This window comes from Lepidochelys kempii, chromosome 4 (assembly GCF_965140285.1).
Source record: "Lepidochelys kempii isolate rLepKem1 chromosome 4, rLepKem1.hap1, whole genome shotgun sequence".
Taxonomy (NCBI): domain Eukaryota; kingdom Metazoa; phylum Chordata; order Testudines; family Cheloniidae; genus Lepidochelys; species Lepidochelys kempii.
Window position 1 is genome coordinate 78,434,144 of NC_136383.1, and position 17,421 is coordinate 78,451,564.

General features: G+C 39.7%; 1 protein-coding gene across 7 annotated transcripts in view; it reads left to right on the plus strand.

Annotated features, from left to right (window-relative positions):
* The window catches only part of WWC2 (WW and C2 domain containing 2), a 214,451-nt gene that overhangs the window by 106,684 nt on the left and 90,346 nt on the right, over positions 1-17,421 (plus strand). For all 7 annotated transcript variants that reach the window (XM_073341736.2, XM_073341738.2, XM_073341739.2 and 4 more), the window contains 4 exons: positions 6,671-6,800; positions 8,576-8,722; positions 10,005-10,078; positions 15,531-15,773. In XM_073341736.2, coding sequence (XP_073197837.1) covers positions 6,671-6,800; positions 8,576-8,722; positions 10,005-10,078; positions 15,531-15,773 — 594 coding nt within the window. The remainder of the gene's footprint in view (positions 1-6,670; positions 6,801-8,575; positions 8,723-10,004; positions 10,079-15,530; positions 15,774-17,421) is intronic.

Here is a 17,421-nt window from a genome sequence, read left to right on the forward strand (position 1 = left end):
GAGACGGGGGAAACCTCTGTGAGCCCCATGCCTACGGCTGAGGATGTCAGCCAGAGGGTTTCAGGGCTCCAGCTGTCAGTGTCCCACAATGCCTGACTTTAGTCAGTGGAAGTGCTCCTGGCTAGACTAACCTCACTAACTAGCGATGTGTTATTTTCCTTTAAAGTCAAGAATGTTACACGGGGTCTAAACCCTAAAATATATATGTTTACACCTTTATAAAATAAATACAAGGATTGGGACTTCTGCTTTCACGTGGGCTCATCCTGGGTATTATATTGATAAAACATCCAGTTGCACCACATAACCAGTTGTGTACCTGCTCAGTATTGTGGATGTTGAAACAATTTCAGATGAGAAAAACTGACCGTTACTGTAGCTGTTAGGTACACATGGTGTCTTTGGTTCAATTATGTAACACACTTCACTGAGACATTGGACCTCCAGTCTACTTTGTGGTTTTTTCCCAGCCTCAATTCCACTGACTTCTATAAAATTACAAAAAACTGTATCGAGACTCAGACTCAGCCTCAGACACTGAGACCACAGACTCAGCCTGGGTTACCCCTAGCAGCTCTATCTTCTCCCTGCAGACTTGGGCTGGATCTGACTGATGTTCAAAATGTCTGCCAGTTTTACCCCTGGTGGAACTCACTACTGGTTGGTCAGGAGTTTCCAGCTGCTAGCTAAAGGTGTATGTACATGCAGGAAAGTCTGTTGTTATGAACGAAGCCTTCCATGCCGGCTTCAACACAGCTACTTAGCAGATTAACTTCCTGCACTCCCTCAAGTGTGTTAAATTGTAACTACTTGTTACGCAGTTACTCACAGCACTATACTGCCACCTTGTCTGGGAATGTTTCCATATCAACTCAGAGCAGAGCAGAGACAGCAGCTATAATTACAGCTGCTAAGGTTTTTGGAGGATCACCAGACAATAAGACAAAATGAGGAGAAGCGAGTTAATAACCATACTCTAAAACAGCTCTATAAACTACCTAGGAGCAGGAAGTGGCATAGTTAGGCTAGTACCATGCACAGGAAAACAATGCAACTTTGTATGTGTCATGGAAATGTATAGCAGTAATTGGAAAACATGTTAACGTGTAGGTTAGCAAGGCCTCAGCCATAGATTGCATCAGTAAATAAAATAGTGCAACTTCTGAGCTGCCTGATGGGCTCTAAAGGTCTCATACTGCAAGGAGTTGATTTAATTCCATGGGAGTTGAGGATGCTCAGCACCTTGCATAGTCGAGCGGTAACAGCCTGGTTTTCAGAGGCTCGGAGCACTGGCGGCTGTGCTTCACTCCTGCAGGTCAGGCCCTAAGTGACTAAGCATTGCTTAGAACTATTACTAAAGAAACTGACAGCATGTTGTGACCCGGTACATACTGTAGCTGTCACCTTGCTAACAAACACGTTTTTCCTGTCTAGTCTGAATAGCATTTTATTAATACCATTATTTGTATTATGGTAATACTTAATGGTCCCGACTGAAACCAGGGATCCTATGGCTCTGAGTTAGGGGTGAAAATAATTTAAAGGACTTACCAGGACGCCGGAGTCCTAAGCAGGGGGCGTGGCCTCAACCGGAAGAGGCAGGGCCTTTAAATACCCAGGCCCTTTAAATCAAGATTTAAAGGCCCTGGGGCTCTGGCTGCGGCTGGGAGACCCAGGGCCTTTAAATCACCCCTGGAGCTAACAGATGCAGAGGCGGCTGGGGGCTCCGGGGCAATTTAAAGGGCCCAGGGCTCCAGCCGCTGCTACTGCAGTGGAACTCCGGGCCCTTTAAATCTCTGATGCCGCTACCCCAGGGCTCCAGCAGCAGGGTTTGGTCGGCAGTTTAAAGGGCCCAGGGCTCCAGCTGCTGCACGGAGCCCTGGGCTCTTTAAATCGCCAGCCTGCGGAAGTTGGTCCGGTGCGGCATGGCATACTGGACCGAACCGGCTTAGTTTCACCTCTGCTCTGAATACAGGACAGTCACATAATAATAGATAGTCTTTGTCCTGAAGAACTTACAAAGGCACTGGAGAAGAGAATTATTATCCCTCGTTCACTGATAGTGAACTGAGGCACAGAGAGTGTGACTTGTTTAAGTTCACACACAAACTGGAAGAGCTGAGAATTGAACCTAGATCTCTCTGCTCCCCTGTGCAGTGTCAGGCTATCGTTGTGGCTTATTCTCCAAAGGTATCTTAACTTGTTTTAACTAAAACATACTATAAACTACGTCCTGTGTAGTTTAATAGAACACTTTTACACAACCTGATTCTCTGAGATGGAAGAAATTCCTGGTTCAGGAAACTGCTAGCAAAAAAAAGTGAACACAACTGTTGCTGCTTCAGTCATAGTGCGATGAGAACAAAGGATGGGGATGTAGCTCTAAAGAGAAACTAAATTATTTTCCTTCGTGTTGGCATATAGAGACCAAAGTCAAAGTGGGAGTGGAAGGCATTCAGCAGCTCATAATATCAGCTCCTTGAACTCTTTAATTGTGAATAAAAATGAGATATTAATTATTTAAATCTATAATAGGATGAGAGGAGGGAAAGGGAAAAGATAATTGCCCGGATTTATTTAACTATAAATTAAACTTCACTGGAGGGGCACTTTAAAAAAAAAATAAAAAAAATTCTGAAGCTTAAAGTAATAAAAACTCATGCCACTGTCTCTGGATTAAAGGTTAGCCAAGCATGCTGGCTTTATTATATTAATGCAACAATGAAGTATTGTTTTAAAGCAGTTTGCTTGCAAGTAATTCTGATAGGACTCCAAAGCATGTTTGAGAAACTGTCAGCAGCATACCACAGGAAAACAATGGACATTTGTTGTAGAAATTCAGGCAGTCCCTTCTGAACAGCACTAATCCATTAATTTAAAACAGGAAGACAGAATATTTTATGTGTCCGAGACTCTTCATGTCCATCTTAATTATATACAGAATAAAGAAGTTGCAGTTTGAATGTGGCACATCATTCTATTAAGCAGCATGCAGTTTATTACCTGACCACTCATTATGGCATGTCCTATAGCTATTTGACCTTAGAAATGAGGTAATTCATGAAAAGTCAAGTGACAACTGGCAGTAAATGTCCCCCTGCTCATAAGAGTTTCTGATGTAAATTGGAACCCAGTTTATTTTGTCTGTATAAAACGAGTGCTGAGTGGAAATGTTTCACAACCTCTTATCTTTATTTCTAAAGCCTATTCTTCCATCACCTCTCTGTTGGGTTATGGTCTCAGTGCTGTGGCACTGTATTCGAATCATGTGGGCTAATAACTAGGTTGGGCCAAAACAAACATATATTTCCACTTCTGTAATGTGCACCCATTGCAATTTCCATGTGTGATAACTGCCTTTGTTTTATGGTGTAAGTGCTCTGGACAAAAAGAGCATTTTTCTGCTGTGAAATAAAAATGAGTCAAAAGGTAAATGTCATGTTTGGTTTGCTGTGGGTATTCATCTTTTGTTTACAGCTACGGAACAAAATTTTCAAAAAGATACACCCAAGTTTCTGTGCAGAATGTGTTATGCACACAGCTGTCAATTAAACAATTTGTGCAGCACTTGCGGATAAAACTGAATATTTGGCTTTGGCAATCCTTTCAGAAAATATGGTCTACCTTATTCCAGCATTTATAATCGTTGGCACTGGTTTTGTTTTTTTTTTTCATTACCAAACGTTTTCACATGGGGGACAAAAACTTAGATTTGTGTGTGCAGACTACATTTCTGCACACACATAGCCGATTTGCTTAGAATCATAGGACTGGACGGGACCTCAAGAGGTCATCTAGTTCAGTCCCCTGCGCTCATGGCAGGACTAAGTATTATCTAGACCATCCCTGACAGGTATTTGTTTAACCTGCTCTTAAAAATCTCCAGTGATGGAGAGTTTTTCCTAATGTCCACCCGAAACCTCCCTTGCTGCAACATAAGCCTATTGCTTCTTGTCCTGTCCTCAGAGGTAAAGAGGAACAATTTTTTTCCCTCCTCATCCTAACAACCTTTTATGTACTTGAAAACTGTTACCATGTCTCCTCTCAGTCTTCTCTTTTCCAGACTACACAAACCCAATTTTTTCAATCTTCCGTTATAGGTCATGTTTACTAGACCTTTAAATCATTATTCTTGCTCTTCTCTGGACTTTCTCCAATTTGTCTACATCTTTCCTGAAATGTGGTGCCCAGAACTGGACACAATACTCCAGCTGAGGCCTAATACACAATACTAGGACACAATACTCCAGTGGGCACGGAGTAAAGCGGAAGAATTACTTCTCATGTGTTGCTTACAACACTCCTGCCAATACATCCCAGAATGATGTTTGCCTTTTTTGCAACAGTGTTATACTATTGACTCATATTTAGCTTGTGGTCCACTATGACCCCCAGATCCCTTTGCACAGTACTCCTTCTTAGGCAGTCATTTCCCATTGTGTATGTATGCAACTGATTGTTCCTTCCTAAGAGGAGTTCTTTGCATTTATCCAGATTATTTTGAATTATACTCCTATCCTCCAAAGCACTTGCAACCCGTCCCAGATTGGTATCGTCCGCAAACTTTATAAGTGTACTCTCCTTGCCATTATCTAAATCATTGATGAAGATATTGAACAGAACCGGACCAAGAACTGATCCCTGCAGGGCCCCACTCGTTATGCCCTTCCAGCATGACTGTGAACCACTGATGACTACTCTCTGTGAACGGTTTTCCAATCAGTTATGCACCCACCTTATAGTAGCTCCTTCTAGGTTTCTTTTGCCTAGTTTGTTTATGAGAAGGTCATACGAGACAGTATCAAAAGCTTTACTAAAGTCAAGATGTGCCACGTCTACTGCTTCCCCCCATTAGCAAGGCTTGTTAATCTGTCAGAGAAAGCTGTCAGGTTGCTTTGACACGATTTTTTCTTGACAAATCCATGCTGACTGTTACTTATCACCTTATTATCTTCTAGATGTTTGCAAATTGATTGCTTTATTATTTGCTCGATTTATCTTTCTGGGTACAGAAATTAAGCTGACGGGTCTGTAATTCCCTGGGTTGTACTTATTTTCCTTTTTATAGGTTGGCGCTATATTTGCCTTTTTCTAGTCTTCTGGAATGTCTCCCATCTTCCATGACTTTTCAAAGATAATCGCTAATGGCTCAGATATCTCCCCAGTCAGCTTCTTGAGTATTCTAGGATGCATTTCATCAGGCCCTGGTGGCTTGAAGACCTCTAACTTGTCTAAGTAATTTTAAACTTGTACAAATGCAGTTCCTTACACAAAATCTTGAACATGAAAAATTATGGCTGCAATTCTAGCACCTACTTTTGAAAACTGGATCTTAATGTCCAAAGTCAGAGGGAAAAATATAGTTCTCTAATATAAGTATTCTTGTAAGTAACTGTGCATGCACTGGATGCTCAGTATGACTTCTGATCATGGAAGTGTTTATGCATTCCTCACTCACAAGATTAACATCTTCAAGTGAAGATGGTGGACGATGAAAGAAGCAGAAAATGAATTGCATAAAAATGTATTCTCTACTAGGTGCTGATCTTTGTGAAGATGCCTGTTTCTGTTTAAATTCTGCAAGGCACAGCTGTAATAGTTTGCACAATACTATGAAATATTCAGTAAAATAGTACTAGATAGGAGAAATGTGTTTATAAATGGCACTTGTTAAAGTAAACATGGCAAGACCAGATGAAATACTTTTTGTCTTTATGTTCTACGGAGTAAACATCTAAAATGAAAATAAACAAAAAAAACCGCACCAACTTTTAAAAATCATTGATATTCCAAGAATTGTTTACTCTGTAAATTACCTACTCTATGGCATATGATGTCAATTCTCCAGAGATTCTGTGGGTAAAAGAGAGCCTGGAGATTGTCTGTGTGAACAGAACTGCTGCTGTTAACCATAGAATGCCTAAGAATAGGATGGATCAAGGGACGCTGAGCCAAGCTTGGTGCTGTTGTTTTCTGCTTACCTGTCAAAGTGCCACAGCATGGATCTGGATATGTGGGGGAGATGAGCGGGAGTGTGTAAAGTAACAAAACAAAAAATTCAGACTATACTGTGATCATTGACAGCAGCAAGAATTCATAATTCCTTCCCCTCCCTCCCCACAATTAAATATTCAGAAGTTAGTATTTTATTTAAATTGCACCCAAAGGCTGTGTCTACACTAACAGAATTTAGAAAAAAAATGTCATCAGTGCTACCACCAGTTCAGCTGTATTCATGTTAATATCTGTAGGCGTCCTACTTTTATAGAAGACTCCAACAGCTTCTGATCTCTTTACTGTTGAGTCATTAACCTTGCTGCTGAAGTCTTGTCTGCACTGAGGATTCCAGTGCTATTGCTGAATTGGTGGTGCCACTGGGCATTTTTTCCCAAATTTGTCTAATGGGTACATAGCTATAGAAACTCTCCAGCTTGGAACTGGATGTGGGATGGATTGATTTTTTTTTTTCAGTGCATAAACTAAGGCTTACATGATAAACATTTTAATGAAAACTTCCTTTCCCTTTTTCTGTTAAGGTAAGTAGTTATTTAAATAAGGAAGCTGTCTGTCTCATCCCCCATTCTCTAGAAATGAACTGTTCCTAAAATGGACCAGCAAGGATCATTGTTTTCTTTTCTGTGTCAAGCATTCCCAATCTGTCTTTTTACAGAATTGATCAAAAAATGTCTGGAGGTCAGAGTGGGTATGAACTGAGTGAAGCCAAAGCCATTCTGAGCGAGCTGAAGTCTATCAGAAAGGCCATAAGCTCAGGAGAAAGAGAAAAACAAGATTTAATGCAGGTATTTGTACTGATTGATTGACATCAACCCCTCAAGATAACAATTTTTTTTTAAATCCTAACCTGATTTAGTGGTGTTAACTACTCTTCACTTGTACAATGTCTTTAATCAGAGGAACTCAAATAATTTTGCAACACTACATATACCAACTTAGATGAAGAAACTGAGGCATTTAAAGATTACATGATTTGCCCACGGTCACACAGCAAGTTGCTGGCAGCGTCAGGACGAGAACATAAATATCCTGGCTCTGACCAGAAGTTCCTGTGGTGGTAATCGCTTTAAAAGAGCCAAGCATTAACCATACAAATCATAGCTCAGAGAGAGAGAGAGAGAATGCATGTTAAATATTTTTCCTCCTGTACTTAAGAAACCTGGGGGAAATCCTGGCCACATTAAAGTCAATGGAAGTCTTGCTGTTGATTTCGGTGGAGCCAGGATTTCACCCTGAGTCTAACTTCCACTATACCCATTCCGGAAAACATGTTTTGGCATAAGTAGCTAATTAGTCAGTTAGTTGACTCACTTAACAATAACAACAAAAGCGTCTTTCTTGTCATTACACAAAGGGTCATAATGTACCCTTTACTTTGTCTGAGAAGTCTACTTGTCTTAAGCATTTGATTTATTATCTTTTTATCTTCTGCATTTGTGTCATATATTGATTTGATTTAATATTATAAAAATGAACCTGTTGTGAATGCAAGGTCCAAGATTAAATTAGCATTTTCTGCCTTTTTATTTTGAAATGGTTACACTGTTTACTTGGATCAGCAATTCTTTATAAAATATTAGGACATGGAAAGGTTGACTTTCCATCTGCATATGGAATACAAAGGGTTGAAAGATAACAGAGCTCTCTTTCCTTTATTTCATCCTGTCCAGCAGATCACTGAACTTTACTGTGTATTGTGCCATGAAGTTCGATGGACAAATTTGTTTAATTCATGGCACTGCCTGAACAGTAATTTGCCAATATAAGCAAACTAGTTTCATAGGTTGGGACTGGAATCAGGAGACCGTGGTTCTATTCTTGTTTCTGCCTCTCTCTTGCTGTGTGACCTTGAGCAAATCACCCTCTTCAAGACTCAGTTTCTCCATCTATAAAAACAGAAAAGACCATTTATTATTTATATTGAAGTAGTCCACAAAATCTTCTCAAGGTGTTCCAAGTACAGGGGAAGATGTAGTGTCTTCCCCAAAGACAGCATACTTCATCTTGAGCAGCTTTATAATGGAGATGTGTTTCTGGGTATAAATAAACCAGTAGAGCTATTTGGATGGCTGGATAACTTAGTGCTAAATGAAAACTGAATGTTTATTCTTTTGGGATTTTTGATTAAATATCTCAGATACAATTTATGTATGGGATCCTTTTCAGATTACATTGTGGTCCTTCTGCTCCTGAAGACTCTATTGTGCCTTTTAGAAACAGCTTTCTTAAGGGGTCTCCCATGCATTCCCCTCTGCAGCTGGCCAGCTGTGCTGGCTGGTGCAAAAAGGACATGAGGTCAAGGCTCTGATTCTTCTCTTGGAACTTTTGCGGTGGCGGGTGGTACTAGGCTCATGCAGTCCTGGCATTCATCTGAATGCAGCCTGAGTGGACATGTAAAAGGAAGAGAGACACTCAACTGTACACCTCCCCAGGTCTAATCTGGAGCTGAATGAGGAAATAAGCTTCACACTATAGTGCTTAAACTATACATTGATATGTAGCAGTGGTGAAATGTTCCTGAAGTGCGAAGATGTAATAGTAAAGCATTCTCTGATTTCAGAGCCTTGCAAAGTTGAGAGAGCGATTTCACGTTGACCAGACCGTTGGGAGATCTGAACCAGATTTGAGGTCCAGCTCTGTAAACTCTCATTTGTCTCTCTCTAGACAGACTCTGGATGCAGGGTCTCAGACAGACATTTCTGGCGATGTAAGTCCTTTTTATTTTGGCAAGGGTAAAGGGAGAATGATGGTAGAATGCTGCTGTTGATGGGATTGGAATCTTTACTCTTATTGCTGTGTGTGTAACTAGGTGTAAGGGAAAATTACCTACCCCGGTACCGGGTAAATTTTTTTTTACTTTCCCCTTAAAAATTTAATCTGAATTTTTATTTCAAATTAAATAAATAATTTGCCATGAAGCCTTTGTATAGTAATCTGATTTTATCAAACAATTCTTACATAATATAGATGAACAGTTCTATAACTGGGAAGTATTTTTTATTTATTTATATGAGCCGTTTTATCTTAAAACATATTATGAAAGCCAAGTAACATAGAGGTTAAGTTTAAAGCTGATCTCTTTGAAAAACAGGATTTCAAAATTACCTAATAATTTAATTTTTGTGCAGCTGAAAAGCAGTTGGTGAATTAGCCTTTCAGTGATTGTCATTAAAATCTTCTGTATGTAGCTAACCTAGACACCTGTCATGAGTTTGCATTCAGAAATGTTTATCAAACATTGGCATTTTCCTGGGCGTTCATGAGCTAAATGTATAAAGAAAAGATTGTATTAGATTTTCAAGACATAGGCGTTGTCTATACTACTCTGGTAAATCGACCTAAATTACGCTACTCCAGCTACATGAATAACATAGCTAGAGTCAGTGTAGCTTAGGTCGACTTACTGCCGTGTCTACTCTGTGCTGTGTTGATGGGAGACGCTCTCCCATCGACGTACCTTACTCTTCTTGTTCTGGTGGAGTACCAGAGTCAACCGGAGAATGCTCTGTGGTCAATTTAGCGGGTCTTCACTCGACCCACTAAATTGACCCCACTGCATCGATCGCAGCAGCGTGGATTCCCGATAAGTGTAGACATGGCCTCAGGGCGTAACTTAGGTGTGGTTTTAGCAAATGCTATTCCATTGAAGTTCTACTTTGAATTCCATTGAAGTCAGAACTTTGGATGAAACCAATGTGGTTCAAAGTAGGATTTCAGTGGTGTCACAGCTGCTTACACCACATCTGAATGTGGCCCTAATGTCAATTTAGCAGTTGAAAACAAAAATAAACAGAAGAAAAAAATCACGAAACATTATGAATTTGAGTAGTGTATTAATTAGACCTTGTACTGAAAAACAGTTGGCAGACTGTGTTGCTACTACTGGGCATGTTTTCCATTTTAAGTAAGTAATTTCTGTAGTACATGCATTTGCTTTGTGTTGTGGATGTGTCTTGTATAATAATAAAGTTGATTTTTTTTCTCGACAGATTGGAGTGAAAAGTAGATCAAATTTAGCTGAAAAAGTCAGACTAAGTCTTCAATATGAAGAGGCAAAAAGAAGGTAATAGGGTTAGTTGCTTTGTTAAATTAAGTAGAATGTGAATTGGAACATGTTTCAGCATATAATGCATTCTGTAGCAGTACAACTAATCTTGTGCTTGCCATGCCATGACATCTAGTGGAGGGTATTTTTGGACAAATTGCAGCCAATGCATTCATTTCAAGGCTGTTCTCCTGTTTCTTACTTCTGTCAGAGACTTGAGTACTGGTTTATTCTTACTATAAAGTACAAGTTCTAGTTTAATATTAGTTCATGTTTAGAAACAAAAATACAGACGTACAATACAGAAATACAATAATTTGACTGCAGTTCACAGGATTAAGGAAGTGGAGTAAATTAAGTGTTAATTCCCAATCTCACAGAAAGTACTGGCAAACCCTTATGCCCATGTACATCCCACTGCAGGATCAGGGCTTCAGTTTACTATGGCACAAGTGGCTTTTTGGTTTTACAGAGTTGCTTCTTCTCAGCGTGCGAGTTCCAGTATAGTCTCTGATTGGCTTAATGATCTCATTTCCGTTGGGAGCCTGGATAAATTAACCAATTGTAACCTTTTGAATGCTTTGCCCCGGGAGAAAGGAAATCAATATCTCCACAACTGATGAATGTGGGATGTCCTTCAGAGAAAATGCTGCAGTGACTGCTCAGAAAAGTAATGAAATTTTGATTAAAGGCTGCCACAACACCTGTGTAAACCGGTTTTGCAGGGCAGAGTTGTCCTAAATTGTCGGTTGCACTTGATTCTTCTTGACCACCAGAAAATATTATGTAGCACTGGGAAGAGATTTACTATGCCTATTTATCAGAGGGGTAGCCATGTTAGTCTGGATCTGTAAAAGCGGCAAAGAGTCCTGTGGCACCTTATAGACTAACAGACGTATTTGAGTATAAGCTTTCGTGGGTGAATACCCACTTTGTCAGATGCACGTCAGATGCATATTATGTCTAAATATGTTTATTTAGACATAATATGTGCATAGGTCACTTGTAACTAGTGTTCCAGTTGTGCTATGTTGATACTATTTCTGGTACTTCTTCATAAAATAGGTGTGTTGAAGTAAGGCTTTTATCAGAAACCAATCTTATTAACCTCACCCAATGAAGGGACTTTTTTCCTTTCATTATAGAGACACAGAAGCCTAGAGGGGCTTTTCACATTGAAGTTTCAATTTCTAAAGAACTAAGGAAATTCCCAGACAAAAATGAGATCTGAGATACTATTAAAGTTGTAAGTAGTGTGATACAGCATGGCCAGAGGGCAGCAGGAGAGTGTTAGAAGGGAGCCTTATGCCCTGTAGAGGGAAGAAAGTTTGCTATAAATTAATTAAAGCACCTGAAGCCAGTCACATGATAAAAAACCCCTGCTTCAATCAGACAAGAGGAGGAGTTGAAGTAGAGTGGATTGGCATTGGAGCGAAGAGCAGTTTGGAGGAGTTGAAACAGAGTGGATTGGTGTTGGAGCAGAGAGCAGTTTGGAGGGAAGCAAAGAAGAGTTTGGAGAAGTGCTGTGGTGGGCTAAGAAGACCAAGACCCTAGGTAAAGTGACACCTGGTTTGTGCAGAGAGACGGCAGGAAGCCGCAGAAGCTGAAGGGCAGGAGAGGGAAGTAGCCCAGGGGAGGGAACCGCTAGTTCTAGTGGTTTACTGCTATCCCTAGGGCCCCTGGGCTGGGCCCCGGAGTAGAGGGCGGGCCCAGGTCCCTCCCTGTCCACTCCCCTCCTCTAGGACACTAGTGGGACAGTTAATACCCCAGTTCAGAGGCAAGAAACGGTGCCCTGAACCCCCACCCAAGAAGAGAAAGCGCAAGACCCATCATAGTAGTGCCGGTAATTTGCCACAGTAGATATCAATTTAATGAGAACATTATAACTTTGGCAGTCAGGGATGGAAGAGGAGACATTTGAAGTCCTAGAAATTAAAACGTAACTTTTTTTAAAAGTAAAAGGCAGGAGATTACACAAACAACCTTTATTGTTCCCCATATAAGCACCTAACAGCTAGTCATCTTATTGGGAAACTGTACCTCAACCACATCTCCCATATAGACCATAATACTTGGTTTTGCCAGTAAATCAGTACTGTCTGCAAAAATGTAAAGACACAGGGCTATGGAGGTTATCTCAGTATCAAAAGTTGTATGATTTTTTTGGCTCTGGTTCATAATGTAAATAACATCAACTACCATCCAGTACTGTAGATACTAACAGACAGCACCTTTCCATAAGGACCGTTAATTTAAACATATGCCGTCCTCCATTTCAACGATGTGTTGGTGTCAAGAAACACGGCATCTCACATCTTCTCTCTATCCATGTAGACCAAAAACACTGACTGCGTCAGTCTACCAAACCCACCGTATAAAGTATATGTTAATACGAATACATAATACTGCACCATCAGATCTAGCTCTCTCCTCCATTACATATGGGATTTGGGTCAGATTTAAGGTTTTTATGAAACCTTAACTTTGAACTTCCAAGTATTTCTTCTTTATAACTAGAACATTTTAGTAATGTCATTTTAATTGAACGGATCTCTGTTTAGAATTTGGGCTGTAGCTTAATGGAGACATTCTGGAAATAACCCAGTAATGTGCATCCTTTTCAGTTCTAACAGGAAGCAAATGAGACTTCCTGAAAGACAGAACACATTTAAAGGCTTCCTTTTAAGGGAAGGGACATTCTGGTTTTATCAGTGACTAGAGAATGCTTTTGATAAAATTCCTGTATCTTGAAATAATGAACGAAGGTAACCAGTTTGTCCTCAGTCTCAATGCATAATCATATCACAGCATCTCCCATGCCAATTACTGTAGCCATAATCATTATTATAAAAGTAGTAAGTATGACCCTTCTTTCTGAAGTGTCAAATGTGTGAGATTCACTTGTCTTGTATTAGAAGAGTCAAGCAAGGGAAAAAACACTTTTTCAAATGGGTTTCCCAATTTGGAAAGTATAAGAAAATATTTTCTTTTTCAAAAGGCTACTTGCTTTTTTTTTAAATTAAATTAATTAATTCATATTGTTTAGCCAGAAAAATCTCTCTTAAACAGATGGAACTTTGGCTTTAAATACACTTGGGCATTTAGGGAAAACAGCAAATCCTGTGGGACAAACTCAGATGTTGCTACAAAAAGTCAGCTTTACTGGCCTCAACTACAGCAGATAAACACTTTTAAACTATTGTACAATGCTTCAAGTGAATTTTGGTGCTCACAAATTGGGCCCGGCTTTGAATCTTTATTTACAGAGGACAGGTACTGCATGAGCAATGCTATCTGTGGTGAAGCTCTTACTAATGTGCCTTGACCCGGTTAAGTGGGGAATGCCTCAGAGGGTGAGAGGGTAATTCAGTTTTCATGTCCATTTAATCCCTTTCCCCTCTGATGAGACGGTTAACAAGGTGCCAATTATGATAGTGGATAGCTGGCTACATCAGAGAAAGCTCTGAGACCACCAACTCATCCCATAAGCCATTAAACAGCTGTCAGCAGCATCTATTTTCAGACACGACCAAGGTTAGCTAGATTTGAACCAGTGACTTGGAGATGAAAGTCTCTACATCCCATTCTCAATGTGAAACCAATCAGTTGGTTTCCCTACAAGTCTCTCCTCCCTAACAGAATGTTAAATATAAATAATTGATATATTGAGCAGCTCCAAAATATGTTTACGTATAAATTAAACAGTTTATTTTTTCAGTCTCCCCAGTTGTTTGGTTACTGACTTCGTACTGCAGCTTAAAGTACTGTGTTCAACTTTGGTTTCATTGTTGTTTTATAAAATATCATGCTTCTGACTTGTGGGGTTTTTTTAAGCTGCTGGTATAGAGGTTGGAGTGGGGAGGAAATCTCCAAGATCTCAGTTTGTGATTCAACCACGTTTGTCCTTCTGATTTCTGAATTAAGTAATGGGGCGGACAGGTTATTGAGAGACCTGTTTTTTGTGATCAGTGACGCTAATAATATCATGCTTATTTAGCATTTTGATTATTAATTTTCCAGTACATCGAGGCAGTTGTTTATGGCTTTTCTGGTTGAAGCTAAAGAACAGCTGATGTTGGGTCTTTCCAGACTGCAGAGAGATTGTGAATAACAAATTTACTCTTGTTTGTGAAATATTATATGGGCCAGATCCTCAGATGATGTAAATTGGCATTGAAGTCAGTGTAGTTACACTGATACACCAGCTGAGGATCTGACCCACATTTATTTAACAATGACAAGACACTCACTGCTTCTTACCCTGAGCTATCCTGCAATGTGCTTCTCTCTCACCTTCCCTTGCTCTGACCTTCTCCCAGTCTAGAAGAGGAGAGGTGCTGAATGGCTCTGGGAAATGTTAATGGGTGAGATAAACAGCTTTTGAACTAGGTGGTCTGTTGAAATCCAGCTCATGTTGGTAGTTACTGAAAGTTCCCATCCAGTAATTATGTGGTCCATGTGATGTAAGTTTGATGGTCTTTGAAGCTCCCAGTGGGCTTCTGTATCTATGTAACGAAAAGCCACAATACAAATTTGTGCCCGTTAGTTTCAGCAGAGAGGTTGAGGACTGAATGGTTATGGAGAGGGAGCTACTAGAAGTAGTCCTTCCTAGTCAGGGTTGAGTCATGTTAGCCGGATAATGTTGGGAAGCTTCGACCCGCCCTTAGACATACTACAGTATATCTGTTCTGTCAATAAGCAGAAGACTTGCAGTCTAGCACCTCTGACAATTCACCCAGCCTTTAAAATGTTATCTCCCTTTCCTTTTTGCTTGCAACTGTTAATGGTACCTTACCTTTCAGAAGGGTGATAAGACTTCCTTCATCCTTTGAGACTCATTCATCTATTTGCCACTAGGGTTTGTGCCCAGATATCACGCTCGTTATGTCACAAAGTTGTACAAATATTCCATTACTGCAATTCAACCAGCCTCTAGCACTTTAGGGTAGCTGGGTACCTCTCTTGGTTCCATGGTCTACCCAGTGCTTCTACAGTGTCAGCAGACTGATGTTTTTAAAACATTCTAGCCGTAAACTGTATTTTTAAGTCAGCGTTTGGACTTTAGGAGAAAGAGGTTCACATTTTAAATACATAAATCTTCACATTTTAGTATGCCTCCATATATGAATAAAAAAAAATAAATGTGTAAGGGAGCACATTTTGGGGCATAAGCCAGTCATTAACTGCCTGGTGTTTGAAAGAAACTTCCCCATATTGGCAAGGAATGGGGTTCGTTGTACCTTCTGATGCATCTGGTACAAATACAGGCTACTGATCTGATGCAGTGTGAAAACTCCTTTTTCGTGAAGCAACATTAATTGTAAGCATAACTTTTTGTGCAAAATCTATATCCTGGTATGTACATGTCACGCACCTTTGTTGGTAGTTATAAAGTCTCCATTTTGCACTCCCAATTCTTTGGAACTGTTCAGTATGCCAGACCCAAATACATGTATCTCTTTTGTTTTAGCATGGCAAACTTAAAGATTGAACTATCTAAATTAGATAGTGAGACCTGGCCTGGAGCACTGGATATTGAGAAGGAAAAACTGATGCTGATCAATGAAAAGGAAGAGCTTTTAAAAGAACTGCAATTTGTCACACCGCGCAAACGCACTCAAGATGAGCTAGAGCACCTGGAAGCCGAAAGAAAGAGGCTGGAAGAAGAGCTGCTATCTGTGAAAAGCACTCCTAATCAAGCACTTGCTGAGAGGTACGTTTTCATCTTTTGCTAATGTTAAGTACTGTTATCTGCAGTTTAACCTTTGTACTTGTTGCAGGTCTGTGCTGTGCCTTGATGGACCATTTTCCTTCAGTAACTGTTCTGTGCAGATCATAATTACATTTATTATTATTCCACTAAGAGTAACACAGAGGATCCTGTTGTATCATGAAAGAAAACACACACCCTGTATCGGTTGTGCAGTATCGGTTGCTCTGCATTTGTTACCAGCATTAAAATGCCTATGAAAGATGTTGGATAATTGAGGAATGTCAACATACCATCAGGAGGGCAATATATCATTCACTGGTTTCAGATAATAGCTGTAAGCTGTTTGAACTCTGGCTATTTGATTGTTGCAACATCTGAAATCTCTCGCTGGGTTTCATTACACAAATAATGCAGATGTGTCACTGCTTTAAGCTCAGAAGAAGGCAATTGCAGCAGAACTTCACTAATTTGCACTAGTAAATAAGATGCCCACTGCAACATACTGAGTTTTGCCAGCTAGAGAAAGAGCTTGAAAAAATTAATGGAAACTTTGTCACAAAATACGACTTACGTTAAACAATGGTGGATGTAAATTTTATTGGGGATTTTTTTCGCGTTAGTAAATACACTGTAGTATGTCTGGTAGAAATAAAGAAGTCAATATTCAGACTTTCACTATTGCACTCTGTCAAAGGTCTGATCCTGCTCAGAGTCCCATTAAAGTGAATGGCAATGGGAGCTAGATTGATTTGAGCCCTAAATCATTGAGTAGAGAAGACACTTCCCATTTCTGTGTGCAAATTATGTCAATTGTATATTAGCAAAGGGTAGATTAAGCAAGGTTTGATTTACACCCTTTTCAATCCTTTAAATTGTGGTTTGTTTCAGTTATCCACAGAAGCAGGTTAGGGGTGATCTCAGCCTTATGAAACTACTGAAAAAATTTCCTCTTGACTTTTTGAATAGGAAGATTTGATTTGATGTTTTAAAATGTTAAAACTTTGTCGTCTTTATACAGTTCACCCTTCAATGGAGGGAGCAGGCAAAGACTATCTGTTCTGCACTCAGGAAGTCTAGTTTTGCGAAGGGGACTAGGTTTGAGGATAGGATGTAGGGAGACTTGTGCGAAGGGGCTGGCAGGAAAAATAAGGCAATTTGGAAGGAAGTATAGCAGAGCGGGATTACCTCAGAAGAGAGCCAGCATGCTGGGTGTGTTTAGTAATATTTACAGTCTCAAGAATAATTCCTGAATCATGTGAGAATTAGAAGTGCATAGAGCCTTATAGATGTAGAGATGTGTTTGAATGGAACTAAATTTCCAAGGAAGAAATTAACCAGCTGTGTTAGTAATCTCTCTGATTAAGTTACCAGAGATGTGTTGCCCTCTAACATCCATTGATGAAGTAATAAATAGAAAAAAGAAGAATCATAAAATCACATTTATAACAAATTAAAGAGTGTAAACCAAGGGTTTGATAAGTAGGCTAACTAGTAACAACTGGATCCTGGTTCTTATGCTACGATTTAGCAGTTGATTTATTAGTCTGTGTCTGAATTTGCATGTTTATCACTAAAGATAATTTTGTGCTTATAGGTGTGTGCACATATAAGACAGATTCTTAATTTACATGAGTATAATAAAAAAGTA